At 45.5% G+C, this 12643-nt stretch overlaps 1 protein-coding gene across 1 annotated transcript; it reads right to left on the bottom strand.

Moving 5' to 3' along the window:
* Positions 1 to 508: 508 nt before the first annotated feature.
* On the bottom strand, positions 509 to 3017 carry LOC124464974. Its single transcript, XM_047016921.1, has 2 exons — positions 1674 to 3017; positions 509 to 1571 (listed from the first exon to the last, which is right to left on the bottom strand). The coding sequence occupies exon 1, from the start codon at positions 2770 to 2772 to the stop codon at positions 1675 to 1677; it is 1098 nt and encodes a 365-aa protein (XP_046872877.1). The 5' UTR covers positions 2773 to 3017; the 3' UTR covers positions 509 to 1571; position 1674.
* Positions 3018 to 12643: the final 9626 nt, after the last annotated feature.

The following is a 12643-nucleotide window of genomic DNA, read 5'->3' as shown; positions in this document are numbered from 1 at the left end:
TGGCAGAGCCATAGAAAAAGATTCTGCAAATTCTTTTTCTATGGCTCTGGTCTATGGCGGTAACATCAGCGTCCGACTTGTGTTTGGTGGTTACCATAACGACAGTACGTTTTGTTGATGACGCGCAGCACGTATGTCCAAACTCTTGAGCTACTCGGCTCTTCAAGTATAAAATCACGTTACGGTTTGTGGGAGACCAAGATCATCGTCCTGCAGTCAGTTTCACGTGTACTTTATTTTGAGTTTATATACCACGATTTAAGCACAAAAAAAACTGAAATACGAAAAAAAATACCGAGGACACGACCTCGGTGTCCTCAATGGTAGTTACGGCCCTGGGTAATAGCCATCGTTTCCACAGAAATATTTAATGTGCTGTATTACACATAAATATGCTACTACTGTAAGCAATGTTGCCATGGTGAAAAATCTAGGTTACTTAAGTTCAGTAAAGAAGTATTTGTACTAACCATCTCTGTTGTGTGTGTGTGGACGTGTTCCGACTAGGGTGACCGGATCCCAATTCACCAGATGTGGGACAAAGACAACGTTTGTGTGGGACAATGTGGGACAATGTGGGACAATGTGAGATATCAATGCATCGAGGCAGTCTAAAATAAAATTAAATTTAAATAAACATTTCTATTCTTCCCCTTTGCTATAACGTTACTATGATTTGCCATTTGGTTGATTCAGGAGCACATAACAGCCTGCAAACAAAAAAGTAACACATGTATTTAAATGCAACTTTCCCAATGGAGTTTTCATGCTGTTTCACAGTGCCCCTCAAGTTAACACTCCTGACTGTGTACAATCAAACAGAAAGACAAGGCTACAATTGTTCTTTCAAATATTGTCCTTTAATGTGCCTTTTCTCCAACAACAGAGAGCAACAACAACACAACCACATTTAAGTGTTTGCTCTAGTGAAACAATAAACTGAAGTACATACATTCAAGTAGAACATACACTGGATACATGGAGCACATAGGCTGATTATCTGAACATAACAAAACTTAATCAGTTCAGAATCACATAGAGATAAACTACACAAAATAAATGCATTTGAAAATGCTCTGCAGTTACTGGACCAAGTAATGCTACAAAAACGCACAAATTGGTATAGGCACTACATAAAATAATAAATAAAACCTGAAGTGCAAATCAATACTGGTCAGGAGGTAACACAAACTTAAATAAAATAATGTTTTCATTTTTCAATAAAGTGTTTGCTCTAGAAAAAAATAAACTGAAGCACATACAGTATTCAAGTAGAACATGGAGCACATAGGCTGATTATCTGAACATAACTAAACTCACTCAGCTCAGAATCACATAGAGATAAACTACACAAAATAAATGTTCTACTTGAATACTGTATGTGCTTGAGTATATTTAACTAGAGCAAACACTTTAATGAAATATGTTTAGTTAATCATAGAAAAATACACAATTAATGCTATTCCAGCACCAAGGAGAGCACCTGGCTGAATTTTGTTTTCAGTTCTCTACATCACAGCAACAACTGCAGGCCCACACAGACGATGCACTCTCAGCACCACGGAAAGCACCTGCCAGCAAAACACAAGAATAGAGCATTGTTTTAAAATCTAGCACCACACTGGCTCAGTGCTCACAATATTCTAAATTTATATAGACAATGTTTATCTTACCTTAGATGATCTTCTTGGCTTTATACTTCTTGCTTGAGCTTGCAGCTTCTAATAAGGCTTTCTGCTTAAGTGCATAACTGTAGAATTCCTTACAACTGTATTCAAAGTTGGTCTTGACTTGAATTTCACTCTTGATGAGCTCCACAGAGCAACGGTTCCTCTGGTCGGTCCAGGCTGCAGTCATCAGGGAAAACACTCTCTCTACAGATGCGTTGGTTATTGGGATGCTGAAGACAAAGGAGGCAACTGCAGTCAGGTTTGGTGTCTTCGTGCTTTTGAGAAAGGTCGACCACTTCTCCACAACAGGAGCTCTTCTCTGCACAATTTCCGGCTGGCGTGGCAGAGTCACACAGTACTCCTCGTAGAGTTCGTCCATGTCCAGTTTCCCCCCTATATGTAGGGCCTCCACGGCATCACTGAGCTGGGTGAATGTAAAGCTGTTCTTCAGTGACAAGCAGGCAACTTTCTTCTGATAGTTGGTGTCGTTGAAGTCATACCATTTTTCCAGGTAGTTGAGTGCTGTCTGGTAGAAGTTGGACATATCCTCTTTGATTGATGCTGCCTTTTGGTCCGGAAACTGTTGGACAATCGCACTGGTCTCCATTCCAAAGAAGGAATCGATCTGTCGCTGATTGAGCTTGGTCTTGAGGGTCTGCATGATGTCATAGAGCTCACAGATGGTCCCATCCTGTCCCTCCAACAGCAGCACAACGTCATGGAACACCTTGAGTATGTTGTTGAGGAAAGCCAGGTAGGCCTGCAGCTCAATGGGATGCCCCTCACCATCCTGATCTGATTTTAAGAGCTTCCACAGTACTTTTGGGCACTCACTCTCTCCCAGCGACAAGAAGTAGCTCTTGATAGCTGCCCAGCTGTTATGTAGCCTCTGGACAGCAGGCCACAGACTTAACCACCTTGTTGGTACATGTCGCCGTACAGCATGATAGTCTTCCTCCACAAAGGCGAACACTGCTTTTAATTCCTCTGTGCGCTTTGCTGAGACTGAAAAGTGGCTGAATATTTTGTTGACTACAGATTCAATGTCAATGTTCAGCATGTCTCCAGCATGCTTTGCACAGTTGTGCACTATGTGGGCCATACAGTTTGCCTTGATGATGCCACTATTTTCTGCCTTTAGCTTTTGGTAAACCGAGTTGTTTTTCCCATAGTTCACACTAGCATTGTCTGCAGTGTAAGATAAAAATCATTTCCAGTTGCAGACCATTTTCCTCTAACTTGCTCTTTATCTGGTGGTGTATGGCAGCAGCTGACTCTTGGCTATCTTCATAAAAGTCCAGTATCTTAGTTTTCAAACCCAGCTCTGGTGTCCAATATCGTAACGACAGTGGGAAGAGTTTTGTAGTGCCATGATTAGATGCATCTGAAGCCACTGAAAAAAATGGCGTGTGGACTTTTCTATCACTTGGGAGCTCTTGAACCACTGGCATTTTTAATTCTCTCAAACAACTCTCTACAGAGGCAGGTGCAAGCACATCTGTTACTATGGATGCTGCCTTTGTACGACCACATGACATTTTCTTTGCAATCTCAGAGTCTGGAAACATGGTAGATGCTAGCTTATTACCACAGTCTTCTGACCTGTATGATAGTGAGTGTTTTACAGTGTGGTAAACACTAGTTAGTTCAGCTGCAGTTACCTTGTTGGCGTTTGACTCTTGTTTGGGTTTTAGCAGGAACGTATCCATAGACTGGCAAGACTCTTTTTGAGCAACACGTTTTTTATGTGCCTCGCACTGTTTGTGTCGTATTCACCTCCGTGTGAAATGGAAAATTGACTTGAGCAAATTTCACACGACACTTTGCTAGAATCACTAGGCACTGGTTTCACCCAGGGATAGATAGTTTCCCAGTCTTTGTTGAAACTGCACTTCCAGTTCCTCTTCTTACCCGTGAGTGTCGTGTTTTCCTCCATGTCTGCTGCTTGCCGTTCTGACCTGATTTCTATTGTTTCGATTGGCGCGCTTAACTTCTTCCGCGTCATAGGTCCGCGTCCCAGACATGATGAAATAGCAAATAGCCATAGCCCATCTATGAAATAGCCTAGCCGAGTCTAGGCGCCCTCTGATGACAGCCCTCACGGCTGTCTACACACACAAACAACTGTTTGATAAAACACGCATTTCAAAATTTGGAGTCTGACTATCGGTAAGAATGCGGGATAACGTCTCAATTTGCGGGACGGGTGAAAAATGATAGAAATGCGGGACTGTCCCGCACAAAGCGGGACATCTGGTCACCCTAGTTCCGACGTACTTGTGTGCGTGTGAGTTTGTGGGGGGGAAAAAAGAGGTCGGTACTCGATCAACGACGTGACTAGGTACTGGATTTAGACGTTTATTAGTCAAGAAGCTAAAACAGAAAATTACACCAGACAAGAATAAACAAAGTCAGCAGAGACAGTGGCGTGTTGCTAAGTCTCCCTGAAGCGTTAAGGCCACAGCGCCCAGTTTGTTAGCTAACAAAGTCAGTGAAACCATTCAGATCAGTATAGAACAACAGGATGGCGTTCGACGCGGTGCATGTGCTCTCTTGATTGTCCTGTCAGCTCTCATTCTGGCCTAGAGAACACTCTGAACGAGGCTAGGAACAGAGGCAGGTCCTAGTGAGTCTTGGAACAACCTGAACGAGGCTAGGAACAGAGGCAGGTCCTAGTGAGTCTCGGAACAACCTGAATGAGGCTAGGAACAGAGGCAGGTCCTAGTGAGTCTTGAACAACCTGAACGAGGCTAGGAACAGAGGCAGGTCCTAGTGAGTCTTGGAACAACCTGAATTAGGTTAGGAACAGAGGCAGGTCCTAGTGAGTCTTGGAACAACCTGAACGAGGCTAGGAACAGAGGCAGGTCCTAGTGAGTCTTGGAACAACCTGAATGAGGCTAGGAACAGAGGCAGGTCCTAGTGAGTCTTGGCCCAGGTGTCTCCATTCGGACCACAGCCCCAAACACATCTTGACCCGGACACCCTTCTTCACCCCAGCCACAGAGAGCCCAACAGCAGAGAACTGGTGACGTCCCTGGGTAAACGGAGACGAGCACATACATGACTGTCCATCATCAGTCGACACAGTCCAATGCAATCAATGAAACAGTAGGCCCTTACACTGAATTTAACAGTGAATACTTTGATTCAATGCTGATTGGAATTAACATAATGAAAATGGTAAATCCTTTGATTTGTAACAGCTAGGCAATGTGAATCCATGTCACTGGGATGTGTTACATGGGATTACTCCCTGTCCCTTGTCCCCGCATGTGACGATAATCTGTAACCTTTCGATCGAATCTTGCGCTGTGAGCTGATTGCGTTTTCCTGGCTTGGAGCAGAACAGTTCAAACTGACCTCGTAGTGCTTTTACATTTATCCATTTAGCAGACGCTTTTATCCAGAGCGACGTAGTACAGGGACATTCCCCCCGAGGCAAGTAGGGTGAAGTACCTTGCCCGAGGACACAACGTCATTTGGCACGGCCGGGAATCAAACCGGCAACATTCTGATTAGTAGCCCAATTCCCTAACCGCTCAGCCAGAGTGATCCTGTGTGCCATTTTAAACCTGTCTGCTCTCATCCTCAACCAAAAACAACAACATCCATGTTTATTTCCTTCTCCGTAGATCATTGAATAAATAACCAAACAAATAAATCAGTGAGTGACTCAAACAAGAACATAACGTCTCTTTCTCCCATCTTGGAAATGCAGTGGGCCTTTAGGGTGGTTTGCACAGGGGCAGGGGGACCCCAACAGTGGCTTCCTGTAGTGACCTGATGACCCCCCCTTCCTGTCATCCACAGGGGGGCGGAACAGAAGGATACTAGCAGGAGACTGGGTGAGGTTACAATTGGTCAGGGCTGTTTGCCTGTGAAAGTATGATTACACCATTAAGGCAAGAACGACTGCATGATGATACACCTCTCTCTCTATATATCTCTGCCTGTCTCTCTCTCTGTTTATCTCTTCCTGTCTCTCTCTCTGTTTATCTCTTCCTGTCTCTCTCTCTCTTTATCTCTTCCTGTCTCTCTCTCTGTTTATCTCTTCCTGTCTCTCTCTCTGTGTTTATCTCTTCCTGTCTCTCTCTCTCTCTCTCTCTCTCTTTCTCTGTTTATCTCTTCCTGTCTCTCTCTCTGTTTATCTCATCCTGTCTCTCTCTCTGTTTATCTCTTCCTGTCTCTCTCTCTGTTTCTCTTCCTGTCTCTTTCTCTCTCACGCACTTTCAATCTCTCTCACCAGCTTGCAGTCACATCTCCATTGTCCAGGTATTTATCTGTGACAGCATTGTACTAATGCAATCAACACCTCTTTTAGATGACTGCATGTAAACAATTCATATCACGAGCATCAGGCAAATACTGGATGCTTTGGTGATGGAGTCATTTCAGACTACTTAAATATCCGAACTGATAGGAATCAAAATAGGTTCACACAAGTCCTTGGAGAACTTGAAAGGAACGCAGGGGAGGAACCCTGTATAAACACCTGCTGAAAGCCGGTTCTGACTGGGTTGAAAATACCTTGTTTTTTCAAAGAACGTCAATATAAAATAAGGCCGCTCACGAATCTACAGTGAAGTAGTTTGAATGTGTTTTGTTGAGATGTTAATCTGGAGGTGTGTGTTTTGTGTGTGCAGGTAAGTGAGTGTGTGTGTGTAACGATGATTAGGGTGGCGCTGAGACATGGGGTGGGGGGGGGGGGGCGTAGGCCCCCATGGCTGTATTGAGCAAACAGGGATTTACTGTTTAATGCTTAAGTAACCCATGCGTGATTTAAAAACAGAGCCATCTGGTAGTCTATGAGGGGCTGCTTTACACACACACTTGCCCATCACATCTCAAAGCAAATACAGCTTTTCCCTCTCTCCCTCTCTCCCCTCTCTTCCCTCTCTTCCCTCTCTCTCTCTCCCTCTCTCTCTCCCTCCTTCTCTCTCTCACATCCTTTGCTTGAGTTTTAATTGGCTACCATGGTGCCCACAAGCTACTATATTACACATCCATACACCATAACGGCTGCTATAGGTCTTTACCATATCTGTCTGTCTGAGAAGCCGATGTGTGCTCTGATAGTTTTGATAACCTTAACAGAACTCCTGCTTCTCCTCCTGAGTGCTTTCCCCTCGCCGGGCTGAAACCACCATAGCATGCTAATGACTTAACGGTTAGCTTTCCTGAGATTTTCACACATTCCCACGATATGTAAATGCAGCCTCCAGCTAGTTGGTAAACAAGCTAGCCATCCGTTTTAATCGGTCAAGGTAAGGCAGGTAAGGGCAAGTGTTCATCGTAACTGTCAATCCTTTCAGCCCGTGTTTATGCCGTTGCTAAGCAATGCTATTTCATGAATGTGCACTGAAACCCCCCCCCCACACACACACACCCCCCCACTCACCCAACTCACACAACCCAACAGCTAATGCCAGTGCAGACCTCTCAGACCTTGAAACTCTGAACAAGGGGGAGAGCGGAGACATGACTCATGAACGTCCTCTGGCCTGGCAGCTCAGGTTCAGTGGAACCCTGTCAAGCTGGAGTCATCGGGTGCTTCTCTATTTCTCAGACGTCCTGTGTTCACCTTAGGCTCTCCGTATGCTAATGTCTGTCTTGATGTGTCCCTGCACTCCCACACCGCACACACACACTCAAACGTACACACACTCACACACACACATTCACACACACACACACAAACTCCCACCCCCCCTCCCCCTCCCCTCACACAGAGCTGATGTAACTCATCTTGTGTTAGCGAGGCACGTTAAGAGGTTCTACCTACACGATCCCAGCTTGACAAGCCGCCTGGCCAGACATGACTCATCCAGCACGCGTCAGCTCCGTAGGATCAGAATGCCGGCAGCCTACAGCACAAGGTGGAGTCTTGATACGGCGACATATCAAAGTGCTCTTTGCAACATCACCCATACCTTCCCAGCGGGAAAATTGCTCTCTTCATTCTACAGGTCCTCCTCAGACCACGTACACTAGAGCATACTCTACTGTGGACAGATGTGTGCCATGTCCAGCCAATGCCATGGATGGATGGATGAATGGATGGATGAATGGAGGGATTGTTGTGTTAGTCCCAGATTCTCTTTGTTTGAATGGTTAGCGAATCAACCATCGTATGTCATGTTGACTAATTATAGTTCTGGCACAAGGCTCCCTAGACCCACCACAACAAACAGCATTTCCTTACGTTTGCACACACACACACACGTCATAAATGCACACACCAACACATGATGTATTATACAATTCCTCCTCCACACGGAAATAGGCAAAGTCTGAAAATAGTACTGTCAGTGAAGACATGCACCCCATTCCACAACCAACACAGACATTCTCTTTCTATCTCTCCATCTCTCTCTTATTCTTTCTCTTCTGCAATGGGAACACCGTGTGGTGTGTCGCTTTCACGCTATCTCTTCACGGGGCCCCGAAATGCTTAGTGTTGCCCCTGCTTGTCATCTCAACCAAAACTTCTCAGAGACACCGGAAGGTTCTGTGATCTCGTGAAGAACAGCCAAGAGGGCCATCAGCGATGTCCTCTCAAGCTCTCTTTGTCTTTTATACGTCTGATCAACTGGAGTTTTAAAGGAATGTATAATACAAAATTAAAAAAACATGGTTTGACTAACTTTTTAATAATTCTCAGTGTTGAGCCACATCTAGAAGTGTCAGATCTTTATCTGTTGTTATCTGATGGACTCAGATTTGATTAAAAACGTCTATTTCTGGAGCTCAGTCCGCTAAGATTCCTCAGTGGTTTAGAGACTTCACGCCCCCCATCCCTATCTTACTCTCCCTCACCCTCCCTCCATCGCTCTCTTTCCTTCCCTCTCTCACCCTCCCTCCAGCGCCCTCTCCCTCTCTCTCTCTCTCACCCTCCCTCCATCGTCCTCTCTCTCTCACCCTCCCTCCAGCGCTCTCTCTCTCTTTCCCTGTCTCTCAATCTCTAAGGCTGGATGAAGGAGTCTGTACAACATAACATAGCTGCGCTGACACTAATTGAGATTCCACAACTGAGCGTCCCAAATTGTTAGGTTGAATATCTTCATGCAGGCTGACAGTAGGTACGAGGTGTCCGTGGTGTGTATGCCCAACTCAACAACCATGACTCACCAGCTGGTCAGCTGAGATTAGCTGGTCACTAATGAAATACTCAACTGGGGAGGAACTAGCCTGGCTTCCAGCCCAACTTAGCCCCGACCACAAAACAATCTGGAGGGGCTTGTATTGGGGACAAACGATATAAAACCAGGAGCTGGGCGGACCAATGAAATTGCCAGGGCGGGCTTTATACGATGATGGACAGATGATCAACAGTAACATAATCAACAACGTCACGAAAGAGCGCTTGGGTTGCCTTCGTTTTCAACAAACAACATATTACATTGCTCTGATTGGTTGTAGGTCTATCCAATTGAGCGAAGAGGCATTTGTTTTACGAGTTCGGTTGAAACACGCCCCATAGTCACAGCCCAACGGAGAGTTATCAGACTCATATTCTGACAAAAATTATGAGTATGACAACGTCAGGCTAGGGAGGAACCAAACTTGGTAAACAAACTTGGTTTAATGGAGGATAACATATTCACGTGATTACTTGTACCAGTATCAGTTGGAAGAAGGAATCACAACGGAATCTTCAATGTCAAGTTGGCGGAATGTGGTTTTTGAAATGGATCTTCTTTGGATTCACCATAGATGATACCGTGCTTGTGTGGATTAAATACAAATAAATATGACAAAGCAGATGGATCTAATCCACACATCTCAGGGCAGCTTTCGCATTGATTTCCTGAATGAGCATTGTCATGGTGATGAAGAAGGAAGTGGAAGGAAGCAAGTTAAGTCTCGGGGGAGCAGGAGGGGGAGGGGGGGAGCACAGGAAGTAGAAATGAACGAACCCTCCATTGCCCCGTCATCCCAGACACACCAGGAGACAGGGCAGTCTGATTGACCTGCTGGCTCAGTGACACCCTGTGGGGTCTCCCCAGGTCGACGCAGGGGGCTGACGACCAACCAGCGAAAACAGAAGCAGTGACAGTGACAGTGAGTCTGACCCGACTGAAGATGCTGACAGGTTGTCAGTGCTGAAGGCTGGGTCCCAGGGGTCAGCTGTGACTGACTGAGGAGGGAAACAGAGACTGCTCCTGCATCCCACCAGAGTTCAGCGAGGGGCGAGACAGCAGGAGGAGGAGGGGGTCTGACTGACCGGCCTGCTCACGCTGCGGTTCATCTCCTCATACATACATCCTTCCCACACTCATGTTTTTCACACCCTCTTCTCACATGTACAGTACCAGTGGTCGGTCCCCGGGGACCTAAATAATCATTACGCACTCTCTCACTCTCTCACTCTCTCACTGTACTGAGACGGTTGGTTCTTGTCAGTCAGGAGCAGAGGTGGTGAGAAGAAGGTTTTAGATTGATTCTACTATGAATTGCCAGACAGTCGGGATGGCTTCCTTCTCCGTCTGTACTATATGCACACACACACACACACACACACACACACACACAGGCATTCTCTCTCTCTCTCTCTCACACACACACACACACACATACAGGCATTCTCTCTCTCTCACACACACACACACACCACCTTTGTCTCTGTCAGTATTTCCATATTTGCGTCCCCCAGGGGTCGTCTTGTTCAGCCAGCTCTTGTCCTCCCTCTTTCCCTCCCTCCCTCCCTCCTTCCCTCTTTCTCTCTCCCTCTTTCTCCCCTGTTACTCAATGTGACTTGATGTAATTACTGGGCCATTTCAGCGGCCACAGCTGGCTATCCGTCCAACTCCTCCTCTTGGCTGGATGAGTCACTCTGACTGCAACAATGCTAGGCCTCGTGTTTGCTTTAAAGACAGGGTAGGCACCTGTTTTTAGAAGTTTTAAAGGGTTCAAAACTATACACCCCACCCCCTCCCTTCAAAGCCCCTCCCCCAAAACACATGACTACTGCCGGGAGGTAGGTAGACAGACAGACAAGTAGTAGGTCCGAACTAAATGATTGGTTGTGATTATTACACTCCTGTTTCGCCCACATATATCCTATATATCAAATTTCACTATCAAACATTTATATTTTTTGGTTACAATCAAGATGTGCGGTTAATTTAAGCAAATGTGCGGAAAAAAAGTGCTTCTCAACAACATTATTTATACCCTGCCTTTAATGAAGTTGGCAGGCTGCCAATTCTTCTACCGTGTTCAGAAACGAGCTCTGCTCATTCGGAGCAGGCACGCACGCACACATGGAGGGATGTGTGAGAGGGAGAGGCGTGACTGAGCGTGGGAGCCAGGTTCCATTGAAATATGGTTTCACTCCCTGACTCTTTAGTGCCGCAGTAAATCTGCGTAGGCCCCACTCGAAATGATGAGGACATCTCTGGCGCGTTTTTTTTTTATACAATCCATGTTCGTGCTCATCAACGTTGCAGGTCCTCTAGTTTAGGGGAAGGATTAGCCGCACTGCCCGGCCAAGAAACAAACTTGACCCATGTCTGCGGTTCTCAGAATCCGATGCACAGCTCAATCCTTTCGGCAGCCAACAGCAAAGACACTTAATTCTATAAGTTGTTTTAGAGTAAGGGATAATTAACATGTACATATGTTGGGTCAGATGAGTCAGATGGCTGAGCGGTGAGGGAGTCGGAAGTGAGTAATCAGAAGGTTGCTGGATCGATTCCCTGCTGGGCCAAATGACATTGTGTGTGTCCCTGTACTTACTGTAAGTCGCTCTGGATAAGAGCGTCTGCCAAATGACTAAATGTAAATGTTGCCTATATAGTGCACAGTGTTCTGTGCTGTGGTACGGTATGCTGCTGTTGTCGTGGGTGTAACTGGTACAACCATTCTTTTCCCTAAACATCACCTTTCACCTCCTACACCTGATGTGTTTGTAAACTGGCAATGTTGCTACAGGATAAATGTGGAAATTGTGATAAATAAAACAAGTCAATGTTGTATTGCGGATGATATTCATTATTCCTTAATGTAGTCTGAATAATTACAAACGTGGTATTTTACCTCAATACCTGCAAGGCAGTGAAGAAAACTACAGGCCTATGACAACAATAGTGTTTAATGTAACTACCCCCCTCTAACAGCACAACTGCCCCCTTTAATAGTACAACTACCCCCCTCTAACAGTACAATTGCCCCCCTCTAACAGTACAACTGGCCCCTGAAGTTATGAGACAAGAATACACAGAAAACTCTATTTTATTCAGTGGAACTTCTGTTTTCATCGTCCCTTTTCAAATATGAATTATTAAGAATAATGGTCTCTTCTCTGATAGAGCACTCATACTTGGTCCTGTGTGTGTGTGTGTGTGTGTGTGTGGGGGGGGGTGTTTGTGAGGTATGAAGGAAGATTGAATTCTAAGAACAGCTGTTCCCCACAGAAGCTAAACATCACCTGGTTTAAAATAGAACCTACTGTGCTCTTTCAAAAGAGGTTCATAGATTTGACTTCATGGCTCCATAGGGGGTCGACTGCCATAGGCCGGGGCAGAAATGACAGGGTTGTCAGTGACGAATTGTGTTGGTCGCTCGTTAAGAATGCATGTGCCACAATCCCTCCTCTCTGGCTCTCGTGTCTCTCCATCTCTCCATCTGTAATCCCACTTGATCTCCCTCCGTCAGATCCGTGTCTCGATGATTGTGATTATCCCTCTCGCCCTCATTCCTTTTGATGTTCTCGTCACACCCCTCCACCCAAGCCCCCTTCTCTCTTCCCCCGTTTCCACATCCCGTAATAACTTTTTTTTAATGAAACATGTTTTAAAAAAGACACCATTTTCCTTTGTTCCTTTATGCAGTCCTCAGCATTCTCCCTGGGTGCCACAGTCATCCTGTGTGGTCATTTTCAGCTCAATCGATCTGGTCAACATTCAAACCAGACATTTAAGAATATATACGTTTTACATTTAGTCATTTAGCAGACACTTTTATCCAGAGCG

The sequence above is a fragment of the Hypomesus transpacificus genome, unplaced genomic scaffold, assembly GCF_021917145.1.
Source record: "Hypomesus transpacificus isolate Combined female unplaced genomic scaffold, fHypTra1 scaffold_431, whole genome shotgun sequence".
Taxonomy (NCBI): Eukaryota; Metazoa; Chordata; class Actinopteri; order Osmeriformes; family Osmeridae; genus Hypomesus; species Hypomesus transpacificus.
The sequence above is the reverse complement of the archived record's forward strand: the minus strand, read 5'-3'. Positions and strand labels throughout refer to the sequence as shown.